The following is a 19,190-nucleotide window of genomic DNA, read 5'->3' on the forward strand; positions in this document are numbered from 1 at the left end:
TGTCCTAAACTGAGTCCATTGAAGCCATGCAACTGGAACTTCCTCGTTCCCCTCTTTCTCACTTCTAATCTCCCTGTCTTCATTCCAGTCTCTGAACAAGTATTCCTTTTTATTACCAAGTCTGACAATCTCTTTCTTTGGATTCCATTAAGAATTTGGGGGGTAATTTCTCTTTTCTTCTCTCTCATATACAGATAACTTCCACTTAACTTAGAAACTTGTTAAGGTCTTTTTTTTTTTCCTGTTTCAAGTAAAAAAAAAATCTTTTAATGTTTATGTTTTTGAGAGAGAGACAGAGAGAGAGAGAGAGAGAGAGGGAGAGAGAGGTAGAGAACAAGCAGGGAAGGGGCAGAGAGAGAGGGAGACACAGAATTGGAAGCAGGCTCCCGGCTCTGAGCTCTCAGCACAGAGCCTGACGCGGGGCTCGAACTCGCAGACTGCGAGATCATGACCTGAGCTGCAGTCAGCCGCCCAACTGACTGAGCCATCCAGGTGTCCCAGTTTCAAGTTTTTATTTAAATTCTAGTTAGTTATTATACAGGGTAATATTAGTTTCAGGAGAATTCAGTGGGTCATTACTTACATAGAACACCCAGTGCTTATCACAACAAGTGCCTTCCTTTTTTTTAAAAAAAATTTTTAATGCTTATTTATTTTGGAGAGAGACAGACAGACAGAGCATGAGCAGAAGAGGGGCAGAGAGAGAGGGAGACACAGAATCCGAAGCAGGCTCCAAGCTCCGAACTGTCAGCAGAGAGCCTGATGTGGGGATTGAACTCATGAACTGTGAGATCATGACCTGGGCTGAAGTCAGATGCTTAACTGACTGAGCCACCCAGACACGCCAATAAGTGCCCTCCTTAACACCCATTGCCCATTTAAGGTGATGGTCTTTCTTGTACATAACTTTCCTGTAGTGTGGCTTTTTTGCTCAAGTTTGAGTCCCATCCTTTCCCTTGTTTTCATTTCCAACACTTTTTTTTTTAAGTTTATTTATTTATCTTGAGAGAGAGAGAGAGAGAGCTGGGGAGGGGAAGAGAGAGTGAGAAGGAGAGAGAGAGAGAGAGAGAGAGAGAGAGAGAGAGAGAGAGAAAGAATCCCTACTTGGGATTCTCCCAAGGGGCTGGGATTCTCCTCAGCACCCTCCGCGCTGAGGGTGCGGGACGTGAGCTCACAGTGAGATCATGACCTGAGCCAAAACCAAGTGTCAGACACTTAACCGACTGAGCCGTCCAGGTGTCGCTCACTTCCAACACTCTTGAAGGACTGTTTATATCTGCTGCCTTCATTTCCAATTTGCTCTTTACTCTTTTGAAATATAGCTTCTACCTTTAACACTCTATGTCCCAATGAAGGTTATTGGTGCTCCACTAATTATATAACACAATAATGTTTCTTATATTTTATCTTCTGGAACATTTTTTGCACCTTTTTATTCTTTTAAGAATCCTCTCTTCATTTTACTTTTTGTGGCCCTCTCTTGGTTTATGAGAAATCATTCTCTCCAGGTGATTCTCAATCTCTTCTGTTTCTTCTCTGATAATCACTTCATTAACTCCTCTTAGGGCAAATGCTTCAGAATGCTGTCTACTTTCTGCTTTATTTGCACACTCCATTGACAACGTCAACCACACCACAGGAGGAAGAGACTCATTGGTTAGAAGATAACAGAATGCATAATAAACAATCCGTGTAGTTCTTCTAGGATCACGTATTATATACACTATTTAAAAAAGTTTTTTTTTTTTTCCACAGCCCATTTTCCACATACCTTAAACTACTGCCAGTGATTAAGCAGGTAACCGATTCTTGAGTGGTATAACACAACTTTACGGAAGTAGTCTACCTAGCATCTGATGATGCAAAACTCTTCTATCGTAATTGGTTATCAGTGTGAAGAGTTTCCAATCCTGAGGTGGGCAGGAAAGTATTCATACTCTTAATAAATATTTTTTGACTGAGTTTTGCGGGGGGTATGCCCCATTCTGAAGAAGTTGATGATTTTACTGTCTCACTTATTTTTTCCTTCCAGAATGCGTTCTGGGTGGGTTTCCTGGATGGTGGTTCTGCAAGTGAGTGTAATCAGGCTGGATTCCTCCATGACTCAAGGCAGAGACTTTCCAGGTAAGAACAGAGCAATTTTTTTTCCAGGTGTGCATGCAAGAATTGGCATGGGGGAGGAATGCCTTTCCCTGTGGGTCCAGGCTGCAGACCAGACTAGAATTGGCTTCTGGCTTCAAAGTGTTCTTTCCTTTAGAAGAAAAATAAGGCTCTCTCTTTACCACACACAATGTGGGAAAAGGGACTTCCTGTACCAGAGCCGCAGATTCAAGGAGTAGGGTAACAGGAAGAAGGGAAACATTTTGTCTTGCTTAGGGCCCTTATTGTGTCAATGTCTGTCTCAAGAACTGTATAAACTGGAGGCAGTCTGAAAATAGCTGCCAGTTGTTTAGACAGGAGATTGCTCTGATGATTGTGACTGTTTTTATATTTATCCAATTGAGATACACGAGGACAAAAGAACTTGGAAACAAAGTTTCTTCTTTTGGCATTTATTAACCCCAGTTTTGACAAATAAGAGAAGTTGAATGCATTATCCTCAGACTGTCCCCAGGCTACTAAGTACATGTATTTATTGCTGTTATTTTTCTAGCTGAGGAGATAGGCTATACAAACATGAGGCGATATTGCACCCTGAAGACATATTTATCAGCAGAAAACGGGATGTGATGTGCTAAAAACAGAACCTGTTTGAATGTCAGTTTCATTAACGCAAAAGAGGAACCAACCTGGGAGGGTGCGGTGGGTGGAAGATCTTTGTTCTTCAAGAATAGAAACCTCTCTGAGCTCATAATGTCCATTAAACAACACAGATGAAGAAAAAGTCAGTGCAGATCTTAAATCTGACACAAATCTGACTAAAAAATTATTTTCTTTTTCTGATTTAAACTGTAAGAAGGAAGAGCATTGGAGGTTAGAGCATCTAAGAGATGAGTATGGCTGGCCCAGGAAGGATTCTGCCGTCCTTACGCTCCACTCAGTAGCTCGCAGAGGAGAAGCTGAGAAATGAGAGCAAATTTACAACTGGAGATCAGTAACTACTATCCTTCAAGCCTTAACTCATGCTGTTTCTTCAGGGAGGTCTTTTCTGGCCAACCTGCATTATTAACCCATTTGAATTTCCTTTTTTTTTATTGTTGTTCTCAAGTCCACAGAATTGCGTTAATCTTACCCAAAGAGTTCACAGCACTTTGTTATCATTTGTCTGTGCAAGGACTCTCTCCTCTTCCCTTGTCTCCATTTTCACACCCTCCTTTCCTTAGAGAGCCATTCTAACGTGTCTTTAACTATGGGGTGGTCTTTAAGAATATTTAGCATTGCTTTTCACGTGTATTTAAAAATCTTAATAAATGTCATTGTGCATTAAATCACATTCTGTTTCTTTTCTGTCTTAACACTATGCTTTTGAGCTCTCCTTCAGTGTCGTTATCAAAGGAAAGCAGGTCAGGGAGGGTAAGTGGTTCTATGTAAAACTATCGGATATAGAACTAGAACTCAAGTCAACTGAAACATAACCCAGGGCCATTTACCAATTTGTTGTTTAAAATTTTTCAAATTTTCAAATCTACGAAGTGTCTTAATCCATTTTGGTGACTGCAACAAAATACCACAGCCTGGGTGACTTATAAACAACAGAAATTTATTTCTCAGAGTTCTGGAGTCTGGGGAGTCTAAGATCAGGTGTCAGTATGGCTGTGTACTTTTTTATTTATTTATTATTTATTTTTAATTTTTTGCTTACTTATTTTGAGAGAGAGAGAGAGAGAGAGAGAGATGAACAGGAGAGGGGCAGAGAGAGAGGGAGACAGAATCCGAAACAGGCTCCAGGCTCTGAGCTGCCAGCACAGAGCCTGATGAGGGACTCGAACTCACAAACCATGAGATCATGACCTGAGCTGAAGTCAGACACCTCTCGACTGAGCCACCCAGATGCCCCAGTATGGCTGTGTTCTGATGAAGACTCTCTTCCTGGTTCACAGCTGGCACCTTATCCCTGTGTTCTCACGTGGTAGAAGGGGCTTGAGATCTCTCTGGAGCCTCCATTATAAGGGCTGATCCATTCATGAGAAAGGGCTCCACCCTTATGACCCAAACACCTCCCAAAGGCACCTCCTACTGATAATACCACCTTTGGGGGTCAGGATATCAACATAAGAATTTGGGGGCAGGGGCACAAACACTCAGACCATAGCACACTGTGTGTTCAACAAATAAGAATGATCCTTTTTCTTACCTGTGAGGACAGATTACATAATTTTTGAATGTGAAATTACATTGAAGAATAGCAGAGTAGACAGTGTATGAAACAATATGTAGCTCAAGGTAATCACTATTGATATCAGTAAGGTGCTCTGAAAGTAGAAAATTATAACAGACCATGGAATTAGATTTTTTTATTCCACCTTTAATGGCAGTATTTCATGTGAAAATCCCCAAAGACGCTTAAGCTAATTGTATATTTTCTATCACCATGTTGTTGTAGCTACTGGTATGGTAGGTATAGTGCCAACGATACTGATAGCAATATTAATCTTCGAGCCATGGATTAGTATTATTTTACTTAACACCAACAAAGGTAATTAAATCATTACCTTATTAGAGCCAACAGAGGGGTGAAGTCTAAGTAAAAGTGCAAGGGGAAAGGTCCAAAAGGAAATTCTTGGAGAAAACCCATAGTGAGTGAAAAGTGGAAGGGGTTGATTTGACATCAAACGTGTACCGTGTCTGAATTTCTTTGCCCACCTCCATCACTCCTTCACTCTGCTCCAGAGGGAATGTATCGAATGAACCTGCCATGGGCAAGAGTGCTGTTGAATTACTCCACATGGGGATGGATCTTTTTGACTTGATAACAAAGGGAGTTAAAGTCTTGGGCTTCTGAAAGCTTGGCTTGGAGAAACCAAGCACAATGTTAGCAGAACACAAATAGTCAATAAATGTTTGTGGAATGAATGTTTATGTCTCTTGGGACTCTCTTTTCGGCTTGCCTTTTTGGGATTACACATCTTCCGTTTGGCTGGCCCTGTAGGATGGGTCTCAGACTGCTTTCCACGATGGATGTCTCTTTGCTAAAAGGAACCAGATGTGGTCCAGGGGAGAAGAGGCCACTTTGACCTATTTACTGAGGTCAAAAGCCTCTTCTCAAATCCATGTGTTCTGGCATAATTTACCACGTATGGGTTCCTAAAAGTGAAGGTTGGTTTGTTGTCTATTTTTTTTTTTTTTTTGGATTTCCAGAAGATTTTGTGATTCAGGCAAAGGCTGACTGTTACTTCACCAATGGGACAGAGAAGGTGCAGTTTGTGGTGAGATTCATTTTTAACTTGGAAGAGTATGCACGTTTCGACAGCGATGTGGGAATGTTTGTGGCATTGACAGAGCTGGGAAAGCCTGATGCTGAGCTGTGGAACAATCGGCCGGATATATTGGAGAGGAGTAAAGCTTCTGTGGATGCACTCTGCAGACATAACTACAAGCTGGGTGCACCCTTCACTGTGGGGAGAAAAGGTGAGGTGGAAGGTTCAGGAATCTCCTACATGTGAATGTGACCATGGGCTTTACTTCCTCATGATGGGCAATTTCTTGCTTCAGGATAAATGGCTTGTAAGCAGGGGAGTCTGTATATGTTCTGTCCCTAGTTGTGATTCATTAATTATCTTCACAGGTCAGGTCACTGTGGTCTTGGTCCCAGACCCCCCAAATTCTCAAAGACTTTAAGGACTAGTGGGCTCTCAAATAAAGGGGGTAATTGTGGGAGTATCTGATAAGGCCTAACTCATCCTTGGGACATTGACATACCCAGTTTCTGAATCTTGGGGGCAGAGATTTCCCCACATTTCCAGTTTCCACCTGGGTGATGTGAGAAGATTAGGGGAAGAGATTGTCTTTCAAGGAACCCTTGTCCTGGCTTAGTGGTTTTCCTTCACAATGTCTCATTTTTTCCTCTTTTCCCAGTGCAACCAGAGGTGGCGGTGTATCCAGAGAGGACCCCATCCCTGCAACACCACAATATGCTGCTTTGCTCTGTGACAGGTTTCTATCCAGGGGACATCAAGATCATGTGGTTCCGGAATGGGCAGCAGGAGAGAGTAGGGGTCATGTCCACTGGCCTTATCAGGAATGGAGACTGGACCTTTCAGACAATGGTGATGCTGGAAATGACTCCTGAACTTGGAGATGTCTACACCTGCCTTGTTAATCATCCCAGCCTGCTGAGCCCTATTTCTGTGGAGTGGAGTGAGAATCAGCTTCTTGTACTCTTTGGGCCTGACTCAGGTTGATGCTGACTCAGCACACGGCCTGTGTTATCTCTGCATTCATCTTGGTCCCGATAGTCATTCTTCTTTCCCCTGATCTGAGGGGTCATGGAATTCGGGTCCTTGGGTTAGGGTGGGAGAAGACACGACAGATATCTATCCTTGTATCTGCCAAGAAATAAGGAGGTCTAATCACCTCATCACTTATTTCCAACTTTGGGAACAAGTATACTCTAATAATTTGTCTTAGTATTTTAGGGGGCATTCTTACGGGCTGCAAGATTCAGTAACAGAAACTCCATGGGTGCAAACCTTGGCTTCAAAGAACCATATATAAATGTATTTCTTCTCTAGATAGCATTTGATCTGGTATCCAGAATGGACTCTGAGATTTCAGGAAGGCACGCCAAACATTGGGAGCTTTTTACTAATTTTCAGACCTGTTTCCCATAGGAGCTCAGTCTGCATATTCTTGGAGAAAGATGCTAAGTGGAATTGCAGCCTTCCTGCTTGGGCTGATCTTCCTTCTGGTGGGGACTGTCATCTGCCTCAGGGCTCAGAAAGGTAATGAGCCTCTCAGGAGTCCCCTGTCACCTGCCCCGTGGCTTCTTCCACTTCCCCTAACTTCAAAGATGTGAGGCAGGGAAAGCTGATTGTACTTCTCAGAGGTCACCATGATAGTCTTTTCTGAATCCAGAAACATTTCAGGGGGTCAGCAGAGCTGGAGTATTGATATTTCAGTTCGTCCCTATCTGTCAGGATAATCACACATTTGGTCCTAACTAGAGGCATTCTATTTCTTTCCTCTCATTCCAGGGTATGTGGAGACGCAGTTGTCTGGTGATGAGGTAATGTCTTCTTCCTTGTCTTTGGGTGGCCAATTGTTGTCCCTGTGCTTTGGCCAGAGGGAGAGGTCTTGGGGATAGGGTGTGAGGGTGGCTTTGGCTGGGTGGCACTGGGTGCTGAGTCTCTGGAATGGGAAGGTGGAGTCCCTCCTCAGACTTTGATCACTATTCCTGCAGGTCTCAAGAGCAGTTCCCTCACCATAGCCACGCTAAGGTCCCAATCAGAGCTTCTTGCCCTGGAGGCTGAAATAGTACCGAATGACTTGAGTTCAAATGACTAAGTAAAGGACTCTCATGAGGTCCATGTTCTGGAGCTACTTCCTTGAGTCCTTGGAGGAGTCCTGACTTGATTCTAGAGTTCTGTTTTCTGAGATCATCTCTCACTCGTCTGCCCTTCTTCCTCCTCCTTGCCTGTGCCATTAGTCCCCATTTCCAAGGATAGTGTGCAGAAATTCCCACCAAAGCTGACTCCCACCAGCCCCAACCTGCATACCTCCTATGGTCCAGCCCTAACCTTGTGAGTTATCCTCATGTCTTTCTGTTTCCAACTGCACTCTCCACTGTCTCCAGAAGACAAATGCTCAGAGGCACTGTTTCCTTTTCACCGTTTTTTATGACCTTTTTTATTGTAAAATAAACCTGAGGAACAGATAACCATACAAAATGTAGAATTTAATGAATTATTTAAGGCAAAACTCCTGTAATCACCACTCAGGCCAAGAAATAGAACTTTACCAGTCAGAGCAGGAGTCTCCCTGTGCCATAGGCCAATCAATCCCCTCTCCCTCCTCTCAAAAGTAATTATATTCTGGGAGGCCTGGGTGGCTCAGTCAGTTAAGTGTCAGGCTCTTGATTTCGGCTTGGGTCATGATCTCACGGTTCATGAGATTGAGCCCTGCATTGGGCTCTGTGCTGACAGTGCAGAGCTTGCTTGGGATTCTGTCTCCCTGTCTGTGCTCCTCCCCTGCTTGTGCTCTCTCTCTTTCTCTCTCAAAATAAATAAACTTTAGAAAAAAGTAATTGCATTCTGTTAATCACTTTTTAAATTTTTTTTAACGTTTATTTATTTTTGAGAGAAAGGAAGAAACAGAGTGTGAGCAGGGAAAGGGCAGAGAGGGAGGGAGACACAGAATCTGAAGCAGGCTTCAGGCTCTATGCTGTCAGCACAGAGCCTGATGCAGGGCTCAAACCCAGGAATCAGGAACCATAAGATCATGACCTGAGCTGAAGTCAGACACTTAACCGACTGAGCCACCTAGGTGCTCCTTAAATATTTAAAAAAAAATGTTTATTTATTTTTGAGAGAGAGAGCACAAGCAGGGGAGGGGCAGAGAGAGAGAGAGAGACAGAGCGAGATTGAGAGGTAGACACAGAATCTGAAGCAGGCTCCAGGCTCTGAGCTGTCAGTTCAGAGTCTGATACGGGGTTCGAACCCATGAACTGGGAGATCATGACCTGAGATGAAGTCAGACACTTAACCGACTGAGCCACCCAGGTGCCCCAGCTTAGTTGTCTTTTCTGTCTCATACTTTACTATTTCTCCTCCATCCCCTTTGCCCCCCTTATGACTAATACGTTGAAAAGCCTGAGACATTTAACCTACAGAGTTTTCCATAGTTTGGATTTTACCAATTGCATGCATCTGGTGCAGTTTAGCATGTCCTTCTGTCCTCTGCATTTCTTGCAAGTTGGCAAATGGATGCAGAGGCTGGATAGACAGGTTTAATTTCTTTGATGAGTCTGTAGGTGGAGGTGTGTTTTTTACCATGAGGCCCAAACTGTCCAATTGTGTCTCTTTTTACAGTGCATTCACCTTTGGTGCTCATTGCCTAGGCCCTTGAATTCACTTGAATTCTATCAGTCCTTCTTTGTTTATATGCTTTATTGCTTCTGTAAAGAGACATTTCTCTTCATTTACTGGTGGGTTGCCCAGTGATACAGTGGAAAGAAAGGATCAGTGTTTTAGTTCTTTTACTTTTTTAATTTTCAAGTTACTGAATTTGTTTCCTACTATTATCCAAAGGTGGACAATTAGGTTTTACTTTTTATTTTTATTTCTTGTATCATTATAAACTCAAGGATTTAAATGTATTTGATGGATTTTAACTCCTGGTGGTTTTTAGCCACGAGTTCAATCATATCATCCTAGGTGCGTGGAAACTTCTTCAAGTGGCTCCTGAGTCCTTTTGACACAAGTCTTTTGATCATTTCTTTGTTATCTGCATGCCAAAATGTTCCAGGTTTATTCTGTATGTTTCCCGCTCAGACCTGAAATCAGCCATTGTTTTAGAAAGCCCTGGATTATTTTAGTGGGAAATGTCACTAAGACCGTAAGCTGGAGTTAGGAGTTCATCACTATATCAGGTCTTTTTGGTGGAAGTACAAATGTTTATATGTAACGTTCATATTTATAGAAGCACAAAGTTTATGTATATACAAATAAAAAATTAATCTCTTCTATATTACAGTTGTGTCTCCTTTCTTCCACATCAAGAGTTCTGGTTTTCAAACACACAGGGAGACATACAATTAGAATATCCACCTTTACTCATTTGCTTTTCCTGAATGAACACACACAGCAGTCTGAGGATGATGATACTTGTGCTACGACCACCAAAATGATTACTGAAAACAGTTAATATTCCTTTTGCCTCTGTTCTCCTCATCATCTTTCCTTTTTATAGTTGTCCTATATCTATGTTATGGGTCATATACCATTTCAGAAGATACTTGCTCCCTTTTTAGTCTTAGTGCTGTGAGTAATAACATGTTTAATGATGACTACTATTCCTTATGTCAGTGTCCTTTAAGTGCAGGGGTGCTCCAGTTGTGGTCTATGGACTCCTGGAGGTCCCTGAGACCCTTTTGGGAAGTCCGAAAGATCAAAACTATTTTTATAATAATAAGATCTTATTTACCAATTTCACTGTATTTGTAGTGATAATGCAAAGTTTACAGTGGGTAAAACGTTTGGTGCTTTAGTACAAATCAGGGCAGTGACACCAAATTCTATAAGCAGTCATGGCATTCTTGACTGCCATGCACTTGCAGTGAAAAACCCTGAAAAGTGCCAGTTTCACTTAAAGATAGCCTTGATGAAACAATAATAATCATTAGTTTTTACTAACTCTTGCATCTTTTTAATATATAGTGTGACAAACTAGCATTTCTGCTGCAAAGTGATGGAAAGGCATTTATTTTGTGGAAAAGCGCTGTGTAATTGCTTGAGTTGTGGGTGAAACGAGCCACCTCTTCTTTTTCTAATGGACTGTCATTTTTCTTGAAAGAATGAGTGACAGACGCAGTATGGTTATTTGGCCCTGGGTATTTGGTAGGCATTTTCTCAAAAATAAACAAAAGAAGAATGCCACTTCAAAGAAAATGATATTGACAATGAAAATTAGATTTTCCAGAGAAAATCCACAGGCAAAACCTGTGTTTGCCACAGGTTCCCCATAACAAAGGTTTTTGGATGAGATTGATGGTGATATTACCAAATACGATTTTTTCATATTGTTTAGTGACCCGTGTCAACATTTTGGAGATCCGCATAATCCTGTGGACCCCCTTCCAAATGATCAATGCATGATACTGCAAAATTATCACGGATAGAAGGCCCACTCAAAGCACAAGGTAGACCAATGAATTTTAACATAACATAACATGAAAAGACCACTGATAAGATTTCAGATTCCACATTGTAACTAATTTGTAAAGATTTATCATTTGTTGAGTTGTAGTATCTTATCAAAGAAGAATATACACAATAGCTGAAAGGCTATTTCCTATTACATATCTGAGTGCAACCCATTTTCTTCATGCATTTTAACTAAAACAACATATTACAGGCTAAATGTAGAAGAATACACGACCAAGTGAATCAGTACTAAGTGAGATATTAAAAAGATTCTTTTAATGTAAAATAATTCATTTTCTCTCACCATATTTTTGTGCTAGAAGATATAGCTACTTTTCATAAATATGTTATTTATATTAATATATAATGGGTTTATCACTGTTCTTTATACAAATACTAAAAGTTTTTCAGTTTTAATTTCTAATGTGATGAATATTGCTTCACATAACCCATATAAACTAAAGCTCTTTGGAGTTCTTAATAATTCTTAAGAATGTAAAGGGGTCATGATACCAAAAGTTGTGAACTACTGATGTAATCATTGTGGTTGTTTGAAGCTCTTTCTTTAGTTATTTGCTAAGAAGAGCTCAAGGAAGTCCTTATATTTAACAGACTTCCAGTCAGTTTTGCTGGATATAAAAAACCTTCGTTCCTATTTTCTGCTCTTGAATACCTTAATAATGTTACTGCATTTTCACGTAACATTGCTATCAAAAAGTCTGATAATAACCTAATTATCAAGTCAGTTATTGTTTTTGCTGAGATGCCTAAGTAGCATTTTCTTTTTCTTTAATGTCCAGAAATTTTATTAGAATATATCTTGGTTTTGGTCATCTTGGTGAGTTTCTCAAATAAGCCATATAGTCTTTCAATATATGGCTCAATTTTTTTTTTTAATTTTAGGAATGTTTTATTGAGTTATATTTTTTAGTATTTTCTTTTGTTTCTTTTTTAAGGAACTCCTACCATTTATATATTAGATTTTTTTTTGCATATCTTCAATATTTGTAATTTTGTTTTGAATTCTTTCTCATTCCTTTTTTCTTTAAAAAATGTTCCTTTTTACCTTCTTTCTTTCTCTTGAGGCTTTCATCATTGTGTCTATTTTGTTCTTTTGTTCTTTCTAGTTTAGCCTTCATTTCTGAAGTGGATTTTAATTTCATATTATCTCCTGAGTACTGTAACCATATTTCTAAAATTTTAAAAAAGTATTTTATTTGATAAATTTGACGTTATATTTTGAAAATTTAAGGTATACAGTATGTTATTTTGATACACTTATATGATACACTTATGATTGCCATTGAAGGAATATTTAGCACATCTTATAATAGTTTCTATATTGAGATTTTCTAAGTCTGATTTATGTTGTTGTTTCATATTTTTTTAACACTTTCTTAATGACATTATCTTGTTTTGAAACAGAGTACAGCTTAGAATTTTTGGTAGCATGACTTTTCTGGTGTGTTTTCACTGTCTGTAAGGATTTTATTCTCTTCATATTTATACTAACTTTGTAGAAGACACACCTTCTGTCCTCTTCTGTGGCTCTTTTTATATGGAATTAATCTCCTTGAGTTTTATTTTTATTTAGTTATTTATTTTTCATTTTTTTTAAACATTTATTTATTTTTGAGAGAGAGACAGAGTGTAAGCTGGGGAGGGAGAGAGAGAGAGAGAGAGAGAGAGAGAGAGAGAGAGAGAATCTGAAGCAAGCTCCAGGTTCTGAGCTGTCAGCACAGAGCCTGACATGGGGCTCGAGCCCACAAATTGCAGATCATGACCTGAGCCAAAGTCAGACGCTTAACCAACTGAGCCACCCAGGTGCCCCATCTCCTTGAGTTTTAGAAGGAGGCATACTTCAGAATGTTTATCCACTCCCCAGAGCGCTCTCTTCTGTTGTTTTTGCATAATGCTAAAAAATATGGCAGCTTGCTTGGGAGAGTTCCAGACTCTGTTTTCGTCCCTCACTTTGAGCTTCTTTTTCTTCATTTCCTTATTTCTGTCTGGCTCAATTTTGGTTCCACTACTCGCAGTGTTTTCCTCAGTGTAAGGCTCTGCCTTGGAAAAGTTCCTGGATGGTCAGTTTAGATAATTCTTAGGGGTGAGACTGCTCCACCCCCTTCTAACCTTACTTTGTGTTCAACTGCTGCTGTGGGATTGGGAAAGTCCTGCCTAGTTTCATCTGCTGCTCTTGTACCGGTCTGCTGTGTTTTTCAATAAGTATCTGTCGACTGTTTGGGATTTATCATATTCTCAGACATGTCAAGTGCCTGGGTGCTTCTCCCAATATTCTCTACCACAGACACTTATTCCAGGGATATCTCGTGACTATTAGTGGATTGTCACCCACCAACTTGTATTTTGAGGTACATGGATGAACCTTATCACCTAGTTTTGTTGAAAATGTTAATGCGTTCTTTAAAATTAAACTCCATTTTGTTATAATTATATAAGATGTACTTACAAGAAATAAGAGATCTCATGTATCCTTTATCCAATTTCCCCTAAAGGTAACTTCTTGTAAATTATAGTAAATTGTCACAGTCTGAATAGTGACATTGATTAATGCAGATACAGTCTATTTCCATCATCATACTGTCCCTCATCTTGCCTTTTAACAGCCACACCTGCTTCCCCTTCCACTCCTGGACCTGTCAATCCATTTTTATTTCTATAATTTTGTCATTCCAAAAATGTTATATAAATAGAATCATACCCTATATAACCTTTTGGGATTGAATTTTTTTTCCCCCAGCATAATTCCCCATAGATTCATCCAGGTTGTTGTGTGTATCTTTAGTTCGTTTGTTTTTATTGCTGGGTAGTATTACTTGCTATGCATGTACCGCAGTTTGTTTCCAGTTTTTGACTATTGTGAATAAAGCTGCTATAAACATTCATGTACAGGTTTTTGTGTGAACACAGATCTTTACTTCTCTGGGATACATGCTCAGGAGTGTAACTGCTGGGTTGCACAGTTTTAAACTAACTCTCAAACTGTCCTCCAGAGCGGATTTCCCACATTAGTTTCACCAGCAATGGATGAATGACCCCATTTTTATGCAACCTTGTTTTCGGTATTGGTATTGTCCCTATTTTTTATTTTTATTAAAATTTTTTAATGTTTATTTTTGAGAAAGAGAGAGACAGAGAGAGAGACAGAGGTGAGTGGGAGAGGGGCAGAGAGAGAGGGAGACACAGAATCGGAAACAGGCTCCAGGCTCTGAGCTGTCAGCACAGAGCCCAACGTGGGGCTCAAACTCAGGAACCATGAGAGTCTTGTATATTTCATCTTCTTGTACATTTCACCTTCTTTGATGTTGTGCAGAAAGGGAGAAGACAGGTTATATTTCCCTTGCTGAGAATCTCTGAACCCTTCTGAAGTTACACAATTGCAAGGATTAGCAGAAAATGTTAATATTTTAACCTAATATAGTTAGTTAAATTTGTGGTAAACAAATTCCCATATAGGATATATATTCTGGTATGTTTAAATATTAACTGAATACAACACTATTAATCTTTACAGTATGGTATTTATTTATTTTTTGAAGAGGATTAAAAATGAAAAGTAATAGAGTTTTCACCTTGGAAAGTAGAAATGAATTTTTCCCTTCTTTTCATTTCCTTCAGTATTTTAGTATTTTAGACTCATTTAACCTTTTTAAAGCCTTAAACATTTTTTTAATGTTTATTTATTTATTATTTTGAGAGAGAGAGAGAGAGAGAGAGAGAGAGACAGAGTGTGAGGCAGGTGGGGCAGAGAAAGAGAGGGAGACACAGAATCTGAAGCAGGCTCCAGGCTCTGAGCTGTCAGCATAGAGCCTGATGCAGGGCTAGAACCCATGGACCACAAGATCATGACCTGAGCCGAGTGGGCCACTTAGGTGCCCACTCAGGTGCCTGTAGACTCATTTAGCCTTTTAAAGAAAGTTATAAATAGACATGGTTTAAAATGTCATGTATTTGTATAAGGCTTATAATGAAAAACAGCAGACCTCACTGCCTCCCCATTTTCCCTTTCCAGACACAGACTTTGTTAGGTAGTACCATTTTACAAGTGAGAAAATAGAGGCTTAAAGAGGTTCATGAACACCCAAGTTCATATGGGTCAGAAGTGATGTAGCTATGATAACTCAAATCTGTTTGACCCCAGAACTTGATCTCTGAGCTATATTGCTTCTCAATTACAAGATCACTTTCCTGATGGGGGAGCATAAGGCAAGCTGAGGGCAAAGTACAGGCTAACAGCACTGCCTCCCTCCAGGTGGGATATGTGTAATATTCCTAGGACACTCCTGGATGCCCAAGAACAAAGGCAAATGAAAAATTAAATTCCCTTACTGCCTACAGCCCATTGACAAGTCCTTGAAACAGGCAGAGTGACCTTTCTCTAAGAGCACAGCTGCCTTGATGATGACATTTCAATAGGGGCAAAAGGGAATCTTGGCTTAACATTGTCCTGACCGCCCCCCCCCCACCCCCCACCAGGATCCTGTGTCTCCTTAAACACATAAAAATTCCTTTGCAAACCTCCTTTATCTTTAACCCCCAAGTATATGTTGGCAATTATACTCCAAGCATATGGCCCTGATATACATCTGAAGGGGCTGATGACTGAGGTTTTACTAAACAGTAATAAATTATGTTTTTCTAATAACAGCTAGCCCCTTAAGGTTCTGGAAACCTTGCTTCCAAAATTCCTTAGAGACTTACGCTGTCCCTAACCCCCTCCCAACTTGAAAGTATATAATTAGTCACTCTTCACAACCCCAGTGCAGCTCTTTCTGCCCACAGGTCCTATCCCCATGCTTTAATAAAGTCACCTTTTTGTAGCAAAGACATCTTCAAGAATTCTTTCTTGGCCATTGGCTCTGAACCCTATCATCACCCCAATCTCCATCATTCTTATTTCTGCTGTAACAATCACAAATTTAGTGACTTAAAACAACACAAATTGATTATCTGGCAGTCCTGGAGGATATAAGCATGAAATAGGTCATATGGGAATAATCAAGGTGTCAACAGGTCTGTGTTCCTTTTGGAGGCTCTAGAGGAGAATCTTTCTTGCCTTTTCCAGCATCTAGAGGCCACTTTGATTTCTTCCCTAGGTGCCCCCTGCAGCAACACTTCACCCAGACTTCTGGTCTGTCCTCACATCTCCTTTGACTTGACCCACCTCCCTCCTCTGACAGGTACCTCTGCTTCATTATAGTGCAAAGTCTCCTCTGAGGGAGGAACACAAACTTCATTAACATAACATAGGATGCCTGTATGGACACATTTTCTAAGTCTGCCTGCCTGTGCAATTTTCTGCCTTCTTTTACATTGATGAAAAAGCTCCTTTTTCTGAATATTCATCCTAAACCCTAGTTAAAAAGAACCTGCTCACCCTTGCTGGCAAAGTCCTAGCTTTGGAAATTACTCCCCATGACCTCCTGGTTTGCTGCAAATAAAGCTTCCTTTGCGTGACAACTTCACCTGGTGTAGTCTGTACCTGTAACTCACAAGGGAGCAAAGTCATGTTAGTGGAAGACTTCAACCACCTCCATTTTGACCTCAAACTTTCTGATTAAGTTCTTTCCAGCGTATCTCTTAATTCAGGCAAAAGACCCTGAGGACAAAGCATTCTGTGATGGGAACCAGAACTACCCCCCCACCACAATATGGGCTGCCCTGAGCCAGCAAGGCCCCACGCGACTGCCCCCAAGACCATGATCCACCTGACCTTCACTGCCCACCTGCACATACCCACCCACCTTTTCCTCATACAAATTTGGGTGTATTTTCTCCACTCTGGAGGCCGTCTTTGAGATGCTAGCCTGCTGTCTTCCTGTGTTGGCCTCACCGAAATAAATTCCTTTCTTGTTTCACCACCACTCCTCTCTCTGCCTTTGGATTTTGTCAGCAGCCCTGTTTGGGACCCCTGGAGCTAGGCACTCTTGCACCCCTGGGTCCCAGTTACATCGGTTTGGTTACAGAAGTCTTCAGTGTCCTTAATGTTCTGATTTGGGTGGTAAGCAGCAGCATGGAAGTCTCGGTGGTGTCTAAACGGGGTGGCTCTCCATTGGAGAGGGCCTCCCCCCACCCAATGTGGGGCAATGATTGGGTGGAAGCCAGTGGCCTGGTAGGTGAAATAATTCACCTGAGGTAGAACAAAGGAGATGGTAGTTTATTGATTATATCACCAGGGAGCAATGGGCAGGACACAGAGGAGAGGTCTTCTGCCAAGAGGCAGTGGGTGTGGAATACACTGCAGGGGAGCAGCGGGCAGGACAGCAGGAGAGGCAGTCTGCCTAGAGGAAGTGGGTGTGGACTATACCGCAGGGGAGTGGTTGGTGGGACCTCAGAGGAAAGCTGTCCTCAGTAAGGCAGTGGGTAGGGCTCTTTTTAAAGGGGAAGATGAGGAGGTATGGCGATATGGAATTCTCCCTGTTTTGGTAACTGTGCCTTGTTGTAAGTAGCCCATTGGTCATTTAGGGCCTATGGATATTTAGAGGTGGGTCGCCTGATTGGCCTGTTTGTATTCTCCCAGGTGGTCGCTGTAGGCCCTTTCTGCATTCCATCGCTCTAGCCTGTTGGCCTAAAAGCAGCCTCTATGGCTGATTGCCCTTAATTTGGAGGCATGACTTTTGACATGTATTCAGTGAGAGAGTTTCGTGGTCTCCCTCTGGTGTCCATAGAAAACCACATTTTCTGCTATTCATTATTGATGGATTGTGCATATGTGATTTCTAAGAGAGTAAGTTTCTACAGTCTATTCCTGGCAGACTTTCGCCTGAAACTGCACTTTTGCCACCTTGTTCCCTCAGGAAGACTTCTTCATTTTCATCAGCTTCCAGTGAGTTGTGGTGACCTCATAGGGTTGGGCTGCGGAGTGTGCTGTGGGACGGGGAAGATAAGGTGGGAGAGGTAGTCACAGGCCTTCTGTGGGTGGACTTTGGGGGCAGAAAGATCTCCTTGTCTATAGCATTCTCAGTAAGTGAGGGATGAGGTGAAAGAAGGTTGGGTTTTTATGTCAAAATGAAGGACACTGTCATGTCAGGACTCTAGATTAACCATCAAAATTCTAGTTGGAAAAAGTTAAGAAATTTAACAATTTTTTTTCTTTTCTTTATTTATTTTGTTTACTATCATTGTATTTTATTAAAATTTTTTTTAATGTTTATTTGTTTTTGAGAGAGAGAGAGAGCACGAGTGGGGGAGGAGCAGAGAGGAGACACAGAATCTGAAGCTCCAGGCTCCGAGCTGTCAGCACAGAGCCTGACGTGGGGCTAGAACTCACAGACCTCGAAATCATGACCTGAGCTGAAGTCGGATGCCCAACCGACTGAGCCACCCAGGTGCCCCTTTTGTATTTTATTTTTAAATTTTAACTCCAGCATAGTTAACATTCAGTATTATGTTAGTTTAAAGTGTATAATATAGTGATTCAACAATTCTATACATTACTCCATGCTCATCACAGTAAAGTGTGCTCTTAATCCCCTTCACCATTTTCCCCCATGCCCTCCTCCTCTCCAAACACCAGTTCGTTCTCTATAGTTATGATTCTTTTTCTTGGTTCCTCTCTCTCTCTCTCTTTCTCTCTCTCTCTCTCTCTCTCTCTCTCTCTCCCTCCCTCCCTCCCATCCTCCTAGGCTTGTTTTGTTTCTTAAAAGAAACTTACAACCTTAAACTTGAATCCGGCTTTGTTTTGCAACAATGGGAGTTGGTGCCCTGGAGGTTGTGATGTGGCCATTTGACCACCAGATGGCCATAGAGATCAAAGTTTAAGTTGATTTTTTGCACTTCCTGTGTGGAGGGAATCCCCTGGAAATCTGGCATTTTCTAATGGGCTTTCCCTGTGTAGACTTTGTGTCTCCTTTCTCACATTATGTCATCTGCAAGGCTCTGAACGGAGTGATGGGGGACATGGAAATCCAGGGCAGGGAGAAGAGAGGCTCGAGACTTCCAGCCCAGCCACAGAAGCTCTCTTGCTTGTCCCCTCACTGCTTGTCTTCTTTCCCCCAAGTCTCCCTTCTTGGGCAGTCACCTTTATTGCAGAAGTCTGCAGCTGTAGCAAGGGAGCTGGGTCACAAATTGAATGTGATATACTGTAAAATGGCCTTATGGATATAAAACAAGATCTGGCTAACTAAAACTTAGGAGTTAATGAGAAGCAAGGCCATTTGGCAAATTGGCTATTCAGTGACTTCAGGGCCCAGGTCAGTCTCCCAGTCACCATGAGTTATCCCCAGGCCTACTGTTACAGCAAATACTCTGAGGCCAGGAAAAGACCAGTGACACGCACTCAGGGAATCAGAAAAGACTGTTTATTCTGCACCAGTGCTGGCCCAGCAGAGTCATTTCCAAAGGCTGAGCCCGGGCAGTGGCCTGTTTTTATGC

At 41.3% G+C, this 19,190-nt stretch overlaps 1 protein-coding gene across 3 annotated transcripts; it reads left to right on the forward strand.

The window, feature by feature from the left end:
* Window positions 1-1,944: 1,944 nt before the first annotated feature.
* LOC109271408 (HLA class II histocompatibility antigen, DO beta chain-like) lies at window positions 1,945-9,622 on the forward strand. Of its 3 annotated transcripts, none has more exons than XM_053905159.1 (6): window positions 1,945-2,124; window positions 5,299-5,580; window positions 6,016-6,297; window positions 6,771-6,881; window positions 7,134-7,165; window positions 7,340-9,622. In XM_053905159.1, the coding sequence occupies exons 1-6, from the start codon at window positions 1,998-2,000 to the stop codon at window positions 7,364-7,366; spliced, it is 861 nt and encodes a 286-aa protein (XP_053761134.1). In that variant the 5' UTR covers window positions 1,945-1,997; the 3' UTR covers window positions 7,367-9,622. The 3 variants fall into 3 exon arrangements, with proteins under 3 accessions (XP_053761134.1, XP_019312240.2, XP_019312241.2); XM_019456695.2 differs by having other exon boundaries at window positions 5,299-5,568; XM_019456696.2 differs by having other exon boundaries at window positions 5,299-5,568; window positions 6,094-6,297.
* The last annotated feature ends 9,568 nt before the right edge of the window (window positions 9,623-19,190 follow it).

The sequence above is a fragment of the Panthera pardus genome, unplaced genomic scaffold (genome assembly GCF_024362965.1).
Source record: "Panthera pardus isolate Hobbes unplaced genomic scaffold, ASM2436296v1 HiC_scaffold_17, whole genome shotgun sequence".
NCBI lineage: Eukaryota > Metazoa > Chordata > Mammalia > Carnivora > Felidae > Panthera > Panthera pardus.